The sequence below is a fragment of the Pungitius pungitius genome, chromosome 3, assembly GCF_949316345.1.
Source record: "Pungitius pungitius chromosome 3, fPunPun2.1, whole genome shotgun sequence".
NCBI classification, from domain to species: domain Eukaryota; kingdom Metazoa; phylum Chordata; class Actinopteri; order Perciformes; family Gasterosteidae; genus Pungitius; species Pungitius pungitius.
In genome coordinates this window covers 11,898,240-11,918,431 of record NC_084902.1, presented here as the reverse complement: position 1 = coordinate 11,918,431, position 20,192 = coordinate 11,898,240, and the positions used below count along the sequence as shown (strand labels likewise).

Below are 20,192 nucleotides of genomic sequence, written 5' to 3'. Positions count from 1 at the left end.
GAATAAAAAGAACTCCACTCTGAGTTTCTCTGTGCTGCCCAGTCCCACCACATCCACCTCTTGCCTCATTGAGCTACTGCCAAAAATCCCTGTTGCCTTTAACGCTAGTGTTCCCATTGTTTTTTTGTAAAACACCTCGCTTTACGGAACACTTGAAATAGTTAATACTGGAATAAAATGGGATTTAAATACAAGCATATGGTTTCCAAGGACGAAGTCCTGTATGAGTGAAGTGTGTCTCTGAACAGTGTCAAATCTCAGGCTATGTGAGTGAAATATAACTTACTCACGGGATTCATGATTTTTAAAAGTAATACACGTTTTAATGATTGTTTGCCTTACATACACAATTGAATGGTTGTATCACAAAGTTAGAGAGAGTTTTGATCTCAGATACGAGGATTGTGCTCATTAAATAGTGAGCATCCCTTTTACTGCAATTCTGCCATTGGGCTGTCAGGTAAAAAAAAAAACTAAGAGCAAAAAGATGAATTAGTGAGGAGATATAGTACATGTATGCTGAAAATAGCTACAACTAGCATCTTTAGCCATCCGTGTCTCTCTCCTCTCCCTCACTCCATATCTTCCTCTATCGTTCTCTCAGAGGATTCCTCTCATGTTTCCTGCACCGGCCTATTAGAGTGTACATCCAGCCAGAGCCACATTACAGTCCCTATAACCCATCGCTTGTGGCTCAGAGAGAGAGAGATCCCTCTGTTTAGTGTGATCCATCCCAGATAGCACAAACTACATTCATATTCTCCCACAGATGAGAGACCCAAGATCCCCAGACGCATGTGCTGTACTGACTGGTGTGTCATCTGTGCATCATCCAGAAGGAGTGAGGGAGAAAAGCAAGAGGGAATTAAGGGCGGGCATACTCAAAAATAAGGTAACGCTGTATGAATTTTTCATCCGCCCGCAGCTGTTTTCATAACCCTTTCTCGGGGCAGCCATTATGGTCGTTGGCACGTCAAGCTTGGCAGCTCCGGGAATCTGAAGGAGCGCGAAAAAAACAGCTGAGGTGGGGTCGTGGGCCGTTGCGGCGGGTCAGCTGCGGGGGGACGAATGTGTTAGTCCCCTCGAGTCTTTGGTTTTGTACAACAAGAAAACAGGCATGTGTGTTGTAGTAAATGGATGTCCCTGGCAACTTTCCCTTAGAGGGAGTCAGGCAAAAGACCACATGCTTATCCCTGGAGAAACTGCCCGAACCTCTGTGCCAATTTGGGTCTTGCTGCTGGTGCATGATGGGAGAGAAAAACATCCCTCCCTCCCTTTTCCCTCCCATGTGAAAAGCCGCCTGACCTGAATACAGATTCAGACAAATACTACTTATTCTGTAAACGAGGGCAGACTAAACTTTTTGAGTATTCATCATCCTAAATCCCCCTCTTTCTCCTCCAAGGTGAGATTTGGGGCGTGAGGACCGCAGCATCATGCTCCGGGCTGTGAACCAAGGGAGAAAAGGCAGGGCAGAACACAGTGAGGAGCGAGAAAAACAAGAAAATGTGACTGCGCAGTTGAGTGCTGCAGCCCCAGATTCACAATCACACTGGGAATCACAACACTTTTTTAATAATTCAGGATGAATACGGGAGAAAAAAAAATAAAAATCTGCAGCAAACGAGGAAGCCAAGGAAAGGCCAGGGAGAAAAAGACACATTTTCCCAATCTGATGAGATATCTGAATGAGTGCTGTAGTGTTACACGGTACAGATCAACAGAGAGTTATTTTAGCAAAGTGGACCCGTATGCTACTCATTATGTTTATGGTCTTGGCTCACTTGCACATTCTCTAAGCAACAGTCAACTTCACCACAAGGTTGAGAGTTCTTAAATCAATTTATCACGTCGATTTCACGTTGTAAACATCCAATCTAAATACTCTTTGTGGGTCGTAGCTCTGCCTGTACCTGAGGACACATTTCAAGCACCAAACAAAATCTACAATTATCGTGGGTAGATTGTTTCAATTTGTCGAAGCACCAGGTAATTTTCTCAGACAAGACTTTCCTTCTACCGTGGCGTTAAATTCTAATTAATTTAGTCTCAAATGAATCGGTTCATTTGGTTGTTTTACTTCTCCGACCCTGGCCCAAACCACGTCTCATTATGTTCTACCATTCTTAATTTCTTCCTACTGGCAACATGGTAGCAAACCAAAAAAAAATGTTGCCAATTAGTCTGAGCCCTTGTGATTTTGCCACTCTTGCTAACAATTCCAATTCATATTAATTATTCATTTTGAGTCGACACACACAGAGTTGTCTGTGCCAGGAGGGCTTGAAAGTGCTGCAATGAGATTTAACCACCATGTGTCCTGTTGTTCCGATGTTGCATTATTTTATGTGGTACGTTCAAAAGTCTTCATATTAAAATCTATGATTCCTGATTCAAATTGGATCATACTATCATTAATGGATGTGTGGAATTACATGTACGCATGTGTCTATATCAGCATACCAGCTGCTGCTTTGGATAATATGTTTACTAAGTGAACTTAGTCATCCGTTCATTCCGTCCTTATAAATCAGCATTCAGAAGGAAACAGTGCCAATCGTCCTGCAGTCTTCGCAAGAGGCAACGAACCAGACAGAAAACACCTCGGCTCGTTGTTCACACGGCTGTCTCTTTTCAATAATGCCTTGTTTATTGCTGTGACTGGAGATAAGCCGGAGCTTGTGAATGTTGTGCTGCAGGGGGTTGATTATTCTGCTCTGAGGGGTCACAGGACTCGTGCTGAGGGGTCACGGCCTTTATGTTCAGACATACTCTTCAGGGGAAAAACTGCTTTCTTTGCCGGGTCTATGTCTAAATACAAAGACTATAACACAGACACACACACAAACAAACACTTCTTAGATGTGTCTTATTAATTAACAAGCCAAAGAAGACGTCACGAACTATAAATACACTACTATTTATACACGCAGCAGGAGTAAGCTTCACTACAGGCCAATTGAGCAGAAGTGGCTGTGAATCGGCACCAAACCAGACAGATGTTCCATACTGGTTGCTCCTTCAGACAGGAGACCCATTTGCACAGACTGGGATCGAAGAAGTCCATTAGCGAGGTAAACATCAGCTTGAGAGAGAGATTTCATTTTTAATTGGCAAGACTTGGTCTAACATATTTTTAAATGTTCATGCATATGATATATTTGTATTGATTGACAGTGGAGGAGTGAATACTGCTCTTGAAACATGCAAAAAAAAGTTGTTTACCTTTTTTATTTCAAATCACATTTAAAGAAAAGCTGTCTTTCATGAAGGTATAATGAAATATAAAGACAAAAATGTACATTTACAGTCATCAGTTGAATAAAAATAAAAACCAACAACTCACAAGAAAGCACAAACTGTCATATTAACACTGCTATTTTATAATATTTACATATGATGCCGGCCTACAGTTAACATTGGTGTCTGTGGCCCTGCTCTGAGGCTTTACATTCCATCAACGCAGCTATAGTGCATTCATTGGATTCAAACCATATTGGCAGCACAAACCCCGGCAGTAGTTGCAGCGGGCTGGCGCTCGGTCTGACCTGTGTGTAACGGGAGCGGCAGAAGGTTTGCTGATGCGCCTCGGAGTTAGGACAGTCCCCCGGGATCAGATCCCTGATGCTTTGCACTGGCTGAAAGTGAGTTGCTATGGTTGACCGTTAACTGAAGGCTCGACTCCTGGAAACCGCCTCTCCACCCGTAAAAAGGGGTCTCTTAGTGAAGGAGGGAGTAAAAAAACGAAAATACGAATATTTTTTTCTCCTTTCACCTCCAACACGATTTTAAGCCCTTTGGGCAGTTCTTTGTCGTCTCATGATGGACACCACACGCTGGTTTCCACGGTGACTCAGTATTGCATGGAGCATGTGGTAATAAAAACCAGGAAGGGCTGAGGCTAGCTAGTTAGAATGCTCATTTTACCAAACGATATATATGAATGGCAACTTTAACTCTAAAACTGTTAACTTTATATTATAAACAATGTTTTGTTTCACACAGATGTGGTCACAACATCACACTCTTCTGCAAGGACTTTGCGAGCCATGATGAGTAGATGAGTGACGTATGGAGAGAGAGTGCTGAAGCGTTTCAGTTCTATGGAAGTGCTTGCACCTGCTAGGTGGGAGGCACGGTGCTGAAGAGGGCTCATACACTGATGTAACAACAAATGGTGTGACTCTCCGAAAGAGAGGGAGACTCAGAGAGTGTGTGTGTGTGTGTGTGTGTGTGTGTGTGTACGCACACTTTCAACCAAAATGCCCCATCTGCTCCCACACGTCGCTAAGAGCCATTCTGATCAGCGGGATAATAGTGCCATCATCGCATGGTTTCATAAGCCGAGGCCGAGATGAGAAACTGACTAAATGTATGCATGCCATCAGACAGTTGCAAACCTGCGCAGTGTGTGTGGCGGCGCCTGCTGTGAGGGCCCTGACAGATTGGGCTGTGGGCGAGCCTACTTCTCGCTGCCACATCATGTAGCTTGTACTGTGTGGAGACTTTGGGACAAGGATGATGTTTTAATCATAAACAAGGTGTGAAATTTGGAAAACAGCTCTTCTAAGGAAGAGGAGGGGGCCCTACGCCAGTTCCTTTTCAGATTCATCCATTTTACCGGATCATTTTGGTTATTATTTATTTCCTTCTGGTTTATTTTTTTTTTCTTTCTCTTCATTCAACATTTTTTTTCAACCTTTCATTTCTAATGGATTTTCCCATTCAAGAAATGTTATTTCTACTATAAACATCATACCTCTAAAGCAATCTTGCTGCAACACAAGTGCTTCAAGCGCCACCTTAAATGTTTTTCTGTTTCCTTCAACTTCGCCTTTAGTGACGTGGTTAAAAAGCATGTTTGACTATTTTAGTGTGTGAGAGCATTTGTGTGCTTATGGTCTAGTTCACCAGTGTAACACAATATTAATAACTGTTCCTTTGTTGAAAAAGTAGAATATGCTCATCGGTACAGGTCCATCAGTCCATCGGGTCCTCCAGCCCCCTTCCCATCCACTCACTGTGCTCGTTTTTTTGTATTAATTACAATGTCATTGAAACTATTAACTTCCTTTTGACCAGTTCGTCAAAAGCTTTTCCACTGCAACCCATTATGTGTCAAAAAGAAGCTGGTCTAATACCACTGGCATACTGCATGCAAACATCTGCCGTGCACCTCTTCGGCATGCTTTGTGGTCTCTGAAAGAGAATGTCTCACATTCCAGAGAGTGCGAGTCAAATATGTAAAGGGATGTAAGCAGAGTAAACAATGCAGCCTGCCAAACGCAACCACATAAAACACGCCGAAGCAGACTACTGGGACAACGGAGGCCAGGTTCTGGTTTGTTCTCACCATCTTGGAAAGCTATAGGTTCAAAGTTATCCAGATTGGTTGAGCGACTGATCAGCAGCTACAGGAGGGTTCAGTCTGAAAAGCTGCTCCGCTGGACGTCGTGCATTCAGCTGACGGCTGTTAACGCCCCGCATCCATCAGTGGAGAGAGCAGCCGTGACACAAAACGCCTGCTTCGTCCATTAGAGCCCTGCCACAGCCGCCTTTGTGTCCTCGCACTCTTTCTCTCTCTCCTTTGCCCTACAACTCCTTGTTACAATAATAAAGCCCTCCCTCTGTGACTATGAAGTGTGCAACTAAACAAGTCTATTAATAAGTTTTTTGTTACCTTCTCCTCAGCCCCTTTTTGTTTTCCCTTGATGCCCCAAGTCTTTGAGGAATGTTTTCCCTTGATGCCCCAAGTCTTTGAGGAATGAGGGGGGGCTCACGCTGGCAATAGTGCAAATTAGCAATCAGACGCGTTGGGATGAAAGACCAGCTCTTATTATGGCCCAAACGCATGAGCACACTTCTGGGAATAGAGATGTGTAAATGAGCTCAACACACCAAGCGCTGCCTGTTCTCGGCTGTTGTTTTGAGCATGTGCTCGTGAGGACAGGGACAAATCTGCTGAGTTAATGTCCCAGCCCGATGAATTTTAGCTCCAAATGCGATCAATCCCCCCCCTGCCTAGAATTGTTACCACCGTGGCAGTTCATAAATCCTACATAACCCCAGCTCAGCAATATAAAAAGTCCATTCCGCCAGTATGTTCTGTTTATTGTTTTGCTAGAGAGCTGGCAGTGGATGACATCTATATTTACCCTCTAGATTACGCTCCATTCACAGACAACGTTTTAACGTCAGGCAGGTTTCTGCATTGGGGCTGGGGACATATTAGCGTGATTGCTGAGGGCAAACTGTTGGCTGTTCCCGACCATCTGGGGATAAACGGAAAAAAAAACACTGGTCGTGTTTTCCAAGAGTTGGAGCTGTCAGGGGTGCCCACATGGCTCAGACAGTGATCTTATACTGGGGTGTTGGGGCAGAGCCGTGGCTGTGTTCACTGTCACACAGTGGCATCTGTGTTCCCTGGCCTCCCTTGGGAATTGAGCAGTGTGTGATTTAGGCCTTGAATGGGAGCAGCAGCTATGCGAGGCAGCATAGATGGTAGTGACTATCCGTTGGCCTGACTTTTCTTTTCTTTTTTTTTGAAAGCTGGCGAGGCAGGATTCAGCTTTCTCTTCAAGGTCCCTTGCCAGCCACAGCAGATGGGTGGAAACCTCTCTTCGGAACAGAAAACAGCTCTGAGGTTTCCCCTTTTGCCCGCCATTAAAATCTAAATGTCTAAATAACGAAGATATAAACCTGCACTGCCAAGGAAAGCAAATCCACATCTGACAGTGTTTTCATACAAACTGGACTTGCTCTGCTCCTCAGGCAACACATTTGTGACTTCTTGTCCTTCAGGTTCACCGCCAAGAACAAGAGGACAAAACCGTCTGAGAGCAGTTTGCTCATCTTAAACAGGAATGCACCTGGATTTTAGCCTGAGCAATGCGCACAGGAAAGGCTTCATTAGGATCCACAGCTACGGGCTTCACTACGTCTCACTGCTGCCTCTACGCCTCCATCACTAAGCAGGATTTCCCCAGCCACACCACATGCCAAAAAATAAAAAAAGGGCACCACAACACCAGTTATGAAGGATGTAATGCAGCACCACTGCAACATACAGGAAACTTTCTAAACACATACACCGTGTGTCACAACCCACCTCAGCCTGCCACTCTCTACTCTTCCCCAAGTAGTGGAATAATTAGCTTATCTATGGCAAACCAAACGGCACCTTGCACCTCCCTTGTGGTGTTTGATGTCCTGTGTTTTAGATGCAGGGTCTTAATGGCTTGAATGGTTCCTATGAGTGAGCGCCAATGCTGAAGAGCAAATCTCATTAAAGAGGGGAATCAGCCAGTTCAAGGACTTCACTCTTATTCACTGCGGCAAAACACACATGGAGAGACTGTGAGAGACGTCCTCTTTGCAACAGAAATACCATTTGAAATTTTGAAAAGGGATATATAGGGTCAATTGAAACTGGTAATGTCACAACGCGGGGTGCGAGGGCAAGGAGGGAGGACTCAAACGCAGAGTTGATGAAAAATAAAAGGGCTTTAATAGTCAAAGAACTCGAAATCAAAATCGCTCCAAACAAAAAGGGGAGGAAGGAGGAGAAAACAAAACCGACAAAAAACAAGGACCTGGACTTGGAAACACAAGAGACTTACTTTGACACATGGACGATCGACATGTAATGACGCCACACAAGACAAGAGACTCACAGGACTTACAGTTTTTCTCCATTGGTTTGGCTCAATTCTTGAAACAGAAATTACATTCTCAAAGCTCTTAATGCATTTGGTAAAATAGCCTATATGGTTCAGCACAACTACATAGATCACCTTCAAAAGGTCATATCTCACCCAAAACAGTTAACTCAAGCTTCAAAACCAAATCATTTTCTCATAAAAATAGTCAGTGCCCCCAAAATGAAAACTTCCTTCTCGATTGCTGTGGCTCATCTATCTCTCGAAAAAACGACATTCTCAAAGCTTTAAATACATTTGCCAAAATAACTTAGATGGTTTAGCAAAACACTATGGCACACCTGCAAAATGTCATATCTCTCCCAAAACAGACAACTCATCAGTCACAACGAATTCCTTTTCTCATACAAACAGTCAGTGCCCCCAAAATGAAAAGTCCTTTTGTCATTGTTTAAACACTGCAGGTCAAAATGTTTAGTTGTTTTGTCACTATGGCAGAGGACCATTGAAATCCCTCATGTCCACCAGTCTTAGCCCAGTCCTTCATTGACAATGGTTACTGTACTGATTTTTTTGTCTAGCTAACATAATAAAATAGGATTTTAGGGTAAGATTAGCCTCCAAGGTTTGACATCACACATTGCACTCATACTACCGGAAATTGTAATTGCAATTATCATTCACAAACATAAAATAACTTCCATACATCAGAGTAAAAAGAAAATATATACAGCATAGTATACTGTAAAATAAACACAGAAACAAAAAACAATGAAAATTATATGCGGCCTACAGTGCTGTAAATACAGTTTTTCTCTATTGGTTTGGCTCAATTCTTGAAACAGAAATTACATTCTCAAAGCTCTTAATGCATTTGGTAAAATAGCCTATATGGTTCAGCACAACTACATAGATCACCTTCAAAAGGTCATATCTCACCCAAAACAGTTAACTCAAGCTTCAAAACCAAATCATTTTCTCATAAAGATAGTCAGTGCCCCCAAATGAAAACTTCCTTCTCGATTGCTGTGGCTCATCTATCTCTCGAAAAAACGACATTCTCAAAGCTTTAAATACATTTGCCAAAATAACCTAGATGGTTTAGCAAAACACTATGGCACACCTGCAAAAGGTCATATCTCTCCCAAAACAGACAACTCATCAGTCACAACGAATTCCTTTTCTCATACAAACAGTCAGTGCCCCCAAAATGAAAAGTCCTTTTGTCATTGTTTAAACACTGCAGGTCAAAATGTTTAGTTGTTTTGTCACTATGGCAGAGGACCATTGAAATCCCTCATGTCCACCAGTCTTAGCCCAGTCCTTCATTGACAATGGTTACTGTACTGTTTTTTTTGTCTAGCTAACAGAATAAAATAGGATTTTAGGGTAAGATTAGCCTCCAAGGTTTGACATCACACATTGCACTCATACTACCGGAAATTGTAATTGCAATTATCATTCACAAACATAAAATAACTTCCATACATCAAAGTAAAAAGCAGCATAATATACTGTAAAATAAACACAGAAACAAAAACAATGTAAATTATATGCATACTACAGTACTGTAAATAAAGCCGGTCAAAGAATAGATAAAATAAAGTTCTAGTTTCACCTGACTGTCAATTGTTGTAATACTGTGAATTTATCAAATGTTATTCATGGTATAATGTTCTTGAGTAATTTTGACAATTGAACAGACTATTGTGCATGTGATGACTTATACAATGAAAATACGCTGAGACGTTTTGGAGCGAAAAACAATTAGACTAAGAATCAACAATCAGTTTAGATCAACAAGATCTATTCACTTGGAAATTGTGCTAAACGTAGGCTACATGTACTTAATCATTTGCAAAGATGTACTGAGACATTGAGACATGTACTTAGACATTTACAATTTAACCAAATGAATGAGAAATTCAATTCTGTATTGAGAAATTGCTAAGTTGTTTGGAGGTTTGTCCATGTTGTTTTGAGAATGTCATTTCTGTTTCAAAAAATGAGCCAAACCAATGGAGAAAAACTGTAAATACACAAGGGAGGTGCAGGTGATTGAACATAGGTGGAAACGATCAGGCACGGCAGACAATCACAGGGGAAGACAGGAAGTGAAGTTACCCAGGGACACAAGAGACATGAAAACTACAAAATAAGACAAGAAGCAGCCCCAAACCGTGACAGGTAATTCCAGTGCATGGTTAACACCATTGTACAAGTCTTAATGAGGTCAAAATATGTTTCTTCTTTGTGCATGTTGTAATTTAAGAGTGTAAGACAATTGTGAGGGATGTTCACGTCAAAATAAGTTTTGATTTTGGAAAAGACTGTGGCCTATATTCTATAATTACTACAGCACCATCTGTCTCTCACTCCTGACTTTTAAATAACACTCAGCCATCCTATCTTTTGGATTCCAAAGTAAATCCTCTTGTCCTCCTCCAGCCATTATATAAGAAACAGCTGGTGCCAGCCGGTATCTCATCGATCCGCTCTTGAATGGTTTATTTTAATTATATTTGGCTGCGTGCTAAACATACAGCAGTTTTTGTGAATGTCAGATGAAGGAAAAATCCAAGGTTACTTTGTTTGGGTAGACCCCAACATGATTGCACTGGCATCCAACAATTATCCTAATCACCCTGCAGTAGGTTAGAGAGGGGCTGACTTTGTAAGTGGTTCTGCGGTACCAGTATCACAGGCCACGGCGCGCATTAACATCGCATGACTGAATTAATTCAAGCAGGCTGCAGTAATAACCTGAGCCCATAGTGTTCCTAAAAGTCACTCTGAGCCGTGACTGACGTATGAGCACAGATAACATTTGCCAGAACACAGACACGGCAGATATTACAAGCGCTAAGCTCAGATGTGACTGTGACACTAGCCGGTCTCATTAAAGCCACGGACAAGGAGGCCGGCTCTCGAGGAGCGACGGAGCCAAAGACAGGTGCCTTGGAAAAATGGAATGGTAAGATGATTGCTGCTCCTATTTCTTCATCACATCCCACTGGGTGTTTTAATTTCACTTAACAACCAGAGCAGAAACTTTAATTTGCAGGCATCTTTAAACAGGCCCACTCGAGTAAATTAACCATTGTTTTCACGTCTTTTCAAACATCTTGAAATAAATTAGTTCTGACTATGACTTGGATGGAGTGTTAGATTAATCGGAGGCATAATAACCACGATGAATCATGCCAGCAGTCAGATCAGTTTACTCTTAATGTCATACATGCTTTTGAGGTCACATTCAAACCGATCCCCAAATCTGTTTCTTTGCTTGATGGTGACAAACAGAAATGCACATGGCAGACGGTGCCTTCTCCCTATTTTCTTAACCTCTGCTCTATCTTGTGATGATATGCCACTTTACGTCGAGGACTCCCTAACTCTCAATGCCAAAAGGGCAGAAGCCCAGGTGCTGGTGTAACTGAATTCCTGTCCTCAGCACATAAAGGCAGTGTCGCCTGGGGTGCCAAAGGGGGGAGAGCTGTCAAAGTAAAAAGAGAGCACCTGGGATTACTGTCAACGTCTCCCGGACTGCCTCGCTCTCCCTCCCTCCCACACCTCACTCCTGTCTCCTAAGATCTATGGCATACGTATTGATATTGACCTTTAAACTCCAATTAGCCACTTAAACAGAAATTAATGATTAATAATAGAAAAACCAACAGGGCTTAGGTTGTTTGTCTCTTTCACCTCATTATCATCTGCTAATGACCATCCTTGCATCTCATTTCCACAACAAAGGCGTTTGCACAAGAATCAGGTGATTTTTTTTTTTTAAAGGGCAAATATTTTGAGTCCCTTTCTCTGAATGTCCTGTGGATTTAATTACTCAGATGTCTCTTCAGACTGCATAAGTAAGAAAGTCCTCAGCTGCACAAGAGCACTGCATCCACTTCTCAACTCAGAGCCCTCATGCTGTAATTCAGTGTGAAATAGTTGACATGGATGTGTGAAAAGGCCTCCCGAAACCCCCCCAATAAACATTTCATAGCAAAAAAGAAAAGTATCCACGCAAACCCGACCTTGTTAATTATTTGTCATCTTCTGTCACGTGGTGAGATTGTGCCAGAGGCTTCCATGGAAACACTTGGCTGACTATTGACCACTAAATAAATAGCTTTGGGATTGGAACAATCTCTTGTGGCCATATAAGATGTTTGTAGTACACAAAGCCAGCGTTGCGCCGCTGTCCAATAATCAGTAATGTTCCTCTGTCAATTATACTCGACGCTGTGTTGTCTTGGGTGGATCAATAGACTTTGCGATGGGTCAATTTGTTTACATTTTGGGTTCACCTTATCTCACTTTCCTTTTCTACTAGAAAAAGCGAGCCTCTCCAACGCACACCGCCGTGAGGAGAAAACAAGAGATGTATGAAACGGAGTGACGGCGTTACAATGAGCACCGATTGTTGCTCTCACTGACAACATGCAGACTCACAACATGCAGTCTCCTAACTCAGGCAGTTCTTATCCAACTATGCAGTAAAACTATTTATAAAAAATGATCGCATCCTGTATTCAGGTGATTTAACGGTGTTAAAGTATGCGTTAGCTTGTAACATTTTGAGCCTCATACTGTCTTAATTATGCAATAAAAGATTGTCTTAACCACAGTTGGTTAAAGAATGCTAATTGGTGACGGTAACATCAGCTAACAATGAAAAGTCCTTTTTTTGTGATAAACTACTACTAACAGGGATCCCTACTACTAAACATATACTGCATTATACTGATAAAAGACAAATGTTTCTTCTAGTACCTGTTCAGAAAAGAAAAACAAAACATATTTATATAATGTATGTTAATTTGCTGTTGCTCCAAGAATGCCTCTTATATTGTTCTGATGAAATTACTTTAAAATAAAAGCGTGCGCACTAGTTTTAAATGTATTATTACATATTGCGCATGATGCGATTAATCGCTGTTGATCACAATTATGCAATTAATCAAGCTACACTTTTTGATTTTGATTTTTCATATTCCGACAAGAGTTGAAACTTTTGGTCCTGTCTAAATTATCCTCTTTACTTTTCTTCAAACCTCTTCTCCTCAAAACCCTTCATCATCAGTCCACACTGCCTCTCATGGGCATGGAAACACAAGCCTGGCTGAAAAGTACACAATGCAGAGTTGACAAGGAGGGATAGCAGAAAGCTGACACTGTGGCAGGATTAGGAAGATGATAATATGAGTGGGGAATCTATTTTCTTTAAATAGATATCTCTCTGGGCCCTGACGATGGATCAAAGTTTGCAACATATTACAGATACAGCTGGGAATGTATTGCTTTTGTGCAATGTCGCGCAGTCATTTAAAAGCACTTGCGTGAGGTTAGCTTCGGGGCGCTGCCTGCGTATCTTTGTTTGTTTCGAAACAAAGAAAGACCATTTGGTTTTATGACTTCAATATTTTCCCTCAGAATCATGAGCGAAGCACATGCGGTCCACGAGTCATATTATCTTTTGGTGAAAAACATCTCACAGGCAGCAGAGAGCAGCCCCCTTGATGTGTGCGGCCATTAGGTATTGTGGAGAGTAGAATTGGAGTTGTGTTGTGCTGAGGAGCTGCCCGGACGCCACCATGAGACACAGCCTGCACGAGTGATCGGAGCGAGAAGCTGACCAGCAGAGAACACAGGTGCTCCCTTTATGCAGCATTCATTGCGCTTGAACTAGCAGATCCCCCAACTCTGTCTGCTACCACTGGAAACAAGATGGCCAATGTGCTTCTTTAACGTCCGTGCTCTTAATTGTGGTCCATTTAAAACGTATGATTACTTTATGCTCCAGGATTTCATAATCGCTGCAAGTAATCATCTCTGCATATTGTCTATCACTGGAGGTGGAAGATTAGGGAAGCGAATGTTGTGCTTTTGGGTGATGTAGATGACAGATTGTTCAAATTCTCAAGTAATTAGTATTACCATTGCGAATGTGTTTGGCAGCTTGCACAAACATAAAGCCTGACTGATCAGCAGTGTTCTTGCAACGCATCTTTGTTCTCTCACAGCTAAATTCTATTAGAAAATGCTCATGGCGTTTAATGAAGTCAATTCAAATTCTTATCTTGCTAGTCTGACGCTCCCAAACAGCACACCGTACAATAATTGTGTGCTTGTGTGTGTGTGTGTGTTATTGTGTGTGAGTGTGAGAGCAAGCGTGTGTGTACGTACAAAGAATAGCAATTTTTTTAATACTTTTGACTTGCTGTAGTCATGCAATAATGATGTAGAGCATTTTAAAAACATGAGCGAATTATGTTGTCTGTCATTTTCTCAAGTACATTTCCAGTCCCTGCAAATTGATTTTTACACTGTTATGAAAAGAATGGAAAATATTGGCTGCCCATGGGGGTGAGAGAATCTGTTAGGTGAGCAATACATTAGTCACAGATCATCCTTTTGGTAATTGAAATACGAGGATTTTGCACGTTGGTTTGTTGTTGAGTTTAAAGGGGGTTGCACATTGAGTTGAGTTTTTTGTTCTAAGGAAAGATGTGAGATGGTTGGTACAAAGCAACAAAAAAAAAGCACCAGCTGAGCGTCTTCCAATAATCCTGAATATGATGTAGCAGGAATTACTGCACTTCATAGCGTACATTCGTCCGTTCCATCTAAGAGCTGTTCTGACAGATCATCCCTTGTGCCCACTCCACGGCTGAATAGTTTTAAGGAAAAGAGAGATTGTGAAAGCGAGACCGTCAAATAGACAGAAAAAAATCAATACAGAGATGGAGTGACATGTATCCTTGCACTGCAATGTAAAAGTGCCAGAAACAGACTCATTCCTTAAAAGCAAAGAGAAGAGCATTCGGACTGTTTAAACAACTATTGGAGGACCACGTTGTCTCACCTGCAGTTCAATACACGCGGCGACTAAGGCACACGTATAGACATATTAGTGACCTCGTCGCGGCATTGATCGACCTGTACAAACTCGCGGCCCACAGATTGAGGAGATCAGCAGCGGGTGACAAGGTGTAAACCCAGAAGCCATTGCGAAATCTACATTTGTCCACTCCATTAACTTCAATTCACAGCAGGCCAACGATGTGACATCAATTTGGGAGGTGATGCCAAACTTTCCTTCCACGGAGTTTGTGGATGGTGCCTCTGTGATGGCAAAGGCTGTGCCCGCTGCCTCAGCCGAGCTACATGGAATGTGTTATTTTAGGTGCAATAAAATTCAAATTCACAAGAGAACCTCTGCGCTGTTCCTGCCAACGCTGACGCATCTCTGCCTCACTATTGTGGATTCAGATAACGCTGGCATCGAGCACTTTTGGCAGCCTGGTGAAGTCTGTGCTTTGAAGTTGTTTGTCTTGAATTAAGAGATTTTCAGTGCAGCACTGGTAGGACAGTTGATCCACATACAAAAACCTTGGACGGAGCAGGGATGGAGCGTGTTTGGTGTATAAAACCCTGACATGCCCATCACCTCCGGTTTCAGCTCTCCATTTAACCCCTTAAAATAAATGCAAAAGGAACGAATGCTGTGCCAAATCACCTCTTTGAGGATTGATGATAAGTAGACATCATCACCCGTGATAGCCTTTACCAGCCATGGCCATTAGTTTGACTCAAAACGGAGACGGAAACGTTTGCTCAAACATTAAACAGTAAAGAGTCTCTTCTGGAAACCAAACCGTGACTCACCCTAACAACCCGCAACAAAACACTTTTCATGAATGATGAATAGATCAGTAATACAGAGCAGTCAGTTTAGACAATTAAGGCATTTCCTAAAATCCGTTATGGCCAAAAGCACTCATCACCACGGTGTGTCTCATCTCCACTGTTGGAAGAGCAATAATTGATCTGATGGCGGCAAGAAAAACCTGTTGTTTTGTTTTTCTCTGCCCCTCAGGCACCCAGCAGAAACACACACACACACGCTAAACAGATGTTTTTTTTTCACAAGACAGGCTACATAAAAACAAACACAAACAAGCAGCATTCGTTAAATGATGACCCTCGAACAGCACGCCTCCGTGTTTGCGTGTGTACAAGGCTTTCCTTTATGGTTCGAGTGTCTCTTGAGCCACTTTTCGTCCATATGCACAGCGTAACAAAAAGAAACAAAGGCGCAAGGCTGGTTCTCACCCACAACAAAGTGATACACAAGACTTGGTTTAATGCGGTGGTTTCTAAAGTGGGGTTTCGAGACCTCCAAGGGTCCCTGGGGGGCGCCAAGGTCTCCAGTAAAATGGACAGTTTCTCACTATCATTTCACCCCCACGGTAATAGCACAATGGGAGCATGGATTGCTGTAGTTTATTGTCATTGGAGATTAGAGTTTATACCCTCCCCTCTGTTGTCAGACATCCAGTGTAGACGGTTATGCTGCTGCATGGCCAGAAAGAAAGAGGCTGTTCCGTGGGAGAAGATATCAACTATAGGAGTACAGTGTGTATTGTGCATCTATCCGGGCGTTCTAGATATTAAAAGTTTGAGGAATTCTTCAATTTTATATGAGGTGCTAAAGGTCCCGGGTGTTCATATTGCGTGTAGCCAGGGGAGGATAACCCCGTGAACTGAAGTTTTATCCATCACATCTAGATGTACTGACAGACAGCAGAGCGGGAGAGATAGCCCTGTGACCCGGGTACAACTCATAAACTGCACTGCGGCATCAGCCGCATTAACAACGCACACTCGTCCCCGTCCGTCCTGACTGAATCCTGCGTGGTGATTCTCATCAATCTCCGTCTGCCAGAATAAAGTTGCGTTTCAAATGGCGCATCGTCCGTGAGGACAAATGTACATCATATCAGCGGGACAACGTGGTGCATTACGAATGTGTCATTTTAAAACATCGATGACCGTAGAAAGTCGCCTACCAGCAGTTTAGGCGTACACACGTGACTTGAACGGCACAATCCGCCCGCTTTACAGCTCGCAGATGCTGCATTGGAAAAGTTGAATTTTATACTCACCCCTTTTGAACATGTTGTAGGCTTAGGTGTCGCTATGGTGTCTCCTGTCCTCTGAGAACCATCGATTCTTGTATTCCTGACCTGAAAACTTGTGCGCGATCGGGTTTGGAAGTTGATCCGGACCTTTCCGTGGCTCGTCGTGTTAATGTCAGTTGTCACTCCTCACGATGCGCTCGCGATCCCCTGCATTGGATTCGCACCCCGGGCTGCCGTGGATTTGATAAACATTGACAGCAGGCAATAATCTCCGTTCCTTACAAAGTCTGGCAGACCGCAGTCGGACCTGAGCAATTAGGAGACAATCATCGCGAAACCGACGCACTGAAATCATCCCCCCGGTCCGAAATAGCGGTAACTCCGGTGAGCGTGTGTGTGTGAGTGTGTGTGTGTGACGAGCACACACGCACAGTAGTCCGATACAACCTTTGATAGCAGACTCCTCTTTTAGACGCAAATGACCGAAGAGGCTGCAAATCACTTCTGGGAGCAAGCCCACGGTGAGCACAAGCAGCCCACCCCCAACCCCCCCCCCACAGATATTTAACTATAGCGGCTGATGTCAAATTCTTCTCTCGGTGCTTTTCAAATAGCAGCACATTCTTTAAAATCTGAAATTAACATAAATTATTTGGATTCACAATCCGCCTCTGATGTCGGATTATGAACGCAGAGTCCTCAAATCCTCCTTAATAGTGCAGACTTTGATGCTTTCGGTCTCCTTAAAATCCCCTCTCTCTTATTTTTCTCCAGACTGACTTGCAATTGTTACATTTCTGTGATGTAGAGTGAGATGATCTCTCAGCTTTCCACCTATGGATCAGAGCTCGTGGATTCGCTCAAGGAGGGATAAAGTATGCTGTACCGCCTCAGCCCCCTCCACTGGGCAACATCCTGCTCCATCCCTCCCACTGTGTCTGTCCCCGTCTGCCCCAGGAGGACACGCACGGCTCCCTGACACCCGAGGTCTTCATGGTGATGATATGATGTGACACAACAAGACCAAATCTACATGGGACAACACTAGATTTACTTGTAGACCCGAGGTCAGGGATATAATCTGTCAAATCGCTTACTCGTTCATAAAGTCTCTAATCAAGTCAATAATGATGGACTGACGTATTGGAAAAACTCACCCCTATTTTACAAAGATACGCATCGTATGCAGTTTAGTTAGTTAGTTTATTATGATTTTTAATTTTAATTGCATATAAATGTGGTGTTTTTTAATTGTGATAAAGTAATTCAATAATTAATTTGATCCGAAGACTTAATTAACGGTACTACGTAAATTCCCTTTGCTTTGTTATTTTGAATTGAAAATATAATATTTACATCTGATTATTCTATTGTGTTTAACTTGTTTTCTTACTCTTGTTTTTTTCGCATGTGGCCCATATAAATGGTCGATCAGTATATGCTTAGCTGTATATTTTTTATATCAATTTCATGCTTTAATTTTAGTTTATTTAGTTGATTATTGGACATTGCAATAAAACCCATATACATTTAGCCTATTGAGTTGTCCTATTCCCTGCTGTCCCGTTCAGTTACATCGGTTTCATTGGTGCTCGACTTCTTTTCACTGACCTCTGCTATCGATTACTTCTGCCTTTGCCTTCCTCACATGTTCTATGTTTGCGAGTAAGAAACATGGCCGCGCCCGTTGCTGAAGTCCAGATTGTTCCTTCAAAAAAGCCCACAGGTAAAAACGCCGAATGTTATATATATAGAGATTTATATATTTATAGAGAAGAAAAGTAAACGAATAACTGCCGTGACACGTCATAGAGATATCTGCCTTCCACGTCCATGAGGAAACGTTACAGTCGGCTGTTTCTAATACGCAGCAGTCTGGCTCTCGCGTGGTTAATAATTTAACCGGACTCCCCACCAGCACACGTCTGGTGCGCGCGGCATGTTGCCGCACACCTGGGTTCAGTGACATTGACAGACACGCGCTCCTTCGCCGACTAGTTAGCTTTCAATCGGCGTCCCGCGTTGTGACGTCTCAGCTGACGTCATCAGTGTTTACGGTTGAGTTACCACGAGGATCATAATTATTGTCATTTCCGTGCCGAAAGGTTTAACGTTGAACACAGCGAGGGGGAAACAAGCAGGTGCCGAATTAGATGTTAAATCTCTTCCGAGGGAGTCTTTGCGCGTACTCGCCGCGTTGTCCACATGGTGTATTTTCAACTCATCACGTACTTGCTACTTAATTTGCAGCGCACACATTTGTTTTCTGCAGAGTTGTTCCACGTGACGCAGGTTTGCACAAAACAGACTTCAAGGACAATGATGCTTTATTTTACCAACTTTAATATTAATATTATTTCAAAAGAAGGCCAACATGCTCGCTCCCTGTTTCAATAAACAACAAGCAAGACGTTCAACGTCCAATATATTTTTGAAGCATACATGTCTAAGATGGTTTGACAATTCATGAAACACTTTTGTATTCACAAAGGCAGAAAGCTGTGCGTTCTCCTCCTATTTCCATCAACTGTCCTAACTATACTCAGCAAAAAAAGAAACGTCCTCTGACTTTCAACTGTTTTTACTTTCAGTAAACTTAATGTGTGTAAATATTTGTATGAACACTAAAAGAGTCAACACCATAAGACATAAACTAAAAATCTTTCACAGACATGTGACTAACAGAAATGGAATAATGTGTCCCTGAATGAAGGGAGGCTCAAAATCGAAAGTACCAGTCAGTATCTGGTGTGGCCACCCGCTGCTTGAATTACTGCAGTGCATCTCCTCCTCATGGACCGGACCAGATTTGTCAGTTCTTGCTGTGAGATGTTACCCCACTCGTCCACCAAGGCACTTGCAAGATCCTGGACATTTCTGGGGGGAATGGCCCTAGCCCTCACCCTGCAATCCAGGAATGGGATTGAGATCTGGGCTCTTCGCTGGCCAACCCTGACATTGCTGTCATGCAGAAACTCACGCACAGAACGAGCAGTATGGCTGGTGGCATTGTCCTGCTGAAGGATCATGTCCGGATGAGCATGCATAAAGGGTACCACATGAGGGAGGAGGATGTCTTCCCTGTACCGCAAGGCATTGAGATTGCCTGCAATGACAACAAGCTCAGTCCGATGGTGATGTGATACACCGCCCCAGACCGTGACGGACCCCCCACCTCCCATCTTTCCACCTACCATCTTTCTTTAGGTGTTTTTCACAGTCGGTAGACAAGTCTCTTTAGTGTCCTGCGTGACTGTGACGTTAAATGCCTACTCTCTGTAAGCTGTTAAGTTCTTAACGAACATTCCACAAGTGCATATTAATTAATTTATTATAATAATTTTTGCTGGGAGATTTTTCTTCTCCTACGGGACAACACCAAAGGGTGTTGTGATTGTAAAGTCTTCTGGGGAAAATTTGTGATATTGGGCTATAAAAATTAAATTTGTAATGTGATTGAGAACATGTGGGGCCACACTAGGCCTGAACACTGCCACTAGAAAATGAGCTAAACTTATTTGACTGCTTTCCATTACATCTTGTAATTCTTGTAGCTTTTAGAATCATGAAGATGATTCGCTCTTCAATTCCTGTGTCATAAAAGGCA

The 20,192-nt window shown here is 42.7% G+C and overlaps 2 protein-coding genes across 2 annotated transcripts in view; one reads left to right on the top strand and one right to left on the bottom strand.

The window, feature by feature from the left end:
* rtn4rl1b (reticulon 4 receptor-like 1b) overlaps positions 1 to 18,068 on the bottom strand; it is a 113,210-nt gene extending 95,142 nt beyond the window's left edge. Inside the window, exon 1 of the mRNA XM_037467281.2 lies at positions 16,610 to 18,068. Coding sequence (XP_037323178.1) covers positions 16,610 to 16,622 — 13 coding nt within the window. The 5' untranslated portion in view covers positions 16,623 to 18,068. The remainder of the gene's footprint in view (positions 1 to 16,609) is intronic.
* Positions 18,069 to 18,155: 87 nt separating this feature from the next.
* The window catches only part of dph1 (diphthamide biosynthesis 1), a 43,612-nt gene continuing 41,575 nt past the window's right edge, over positions 18,156 to 20,192 (top strand). Inside the window, exon 1 of the mRNA XM_037467411.2 lies at positions 18,156 to 18,311. Within this exon, the coding sequence (XP_037323308.2) occupies positions 18,260 to 18,311 (52 nt within the window). The 5' untranslated portion in view covers positions 18,156 to 18,259. The remainder of the gene's footprint in view (positions 18,312 to 20,192) is intronic.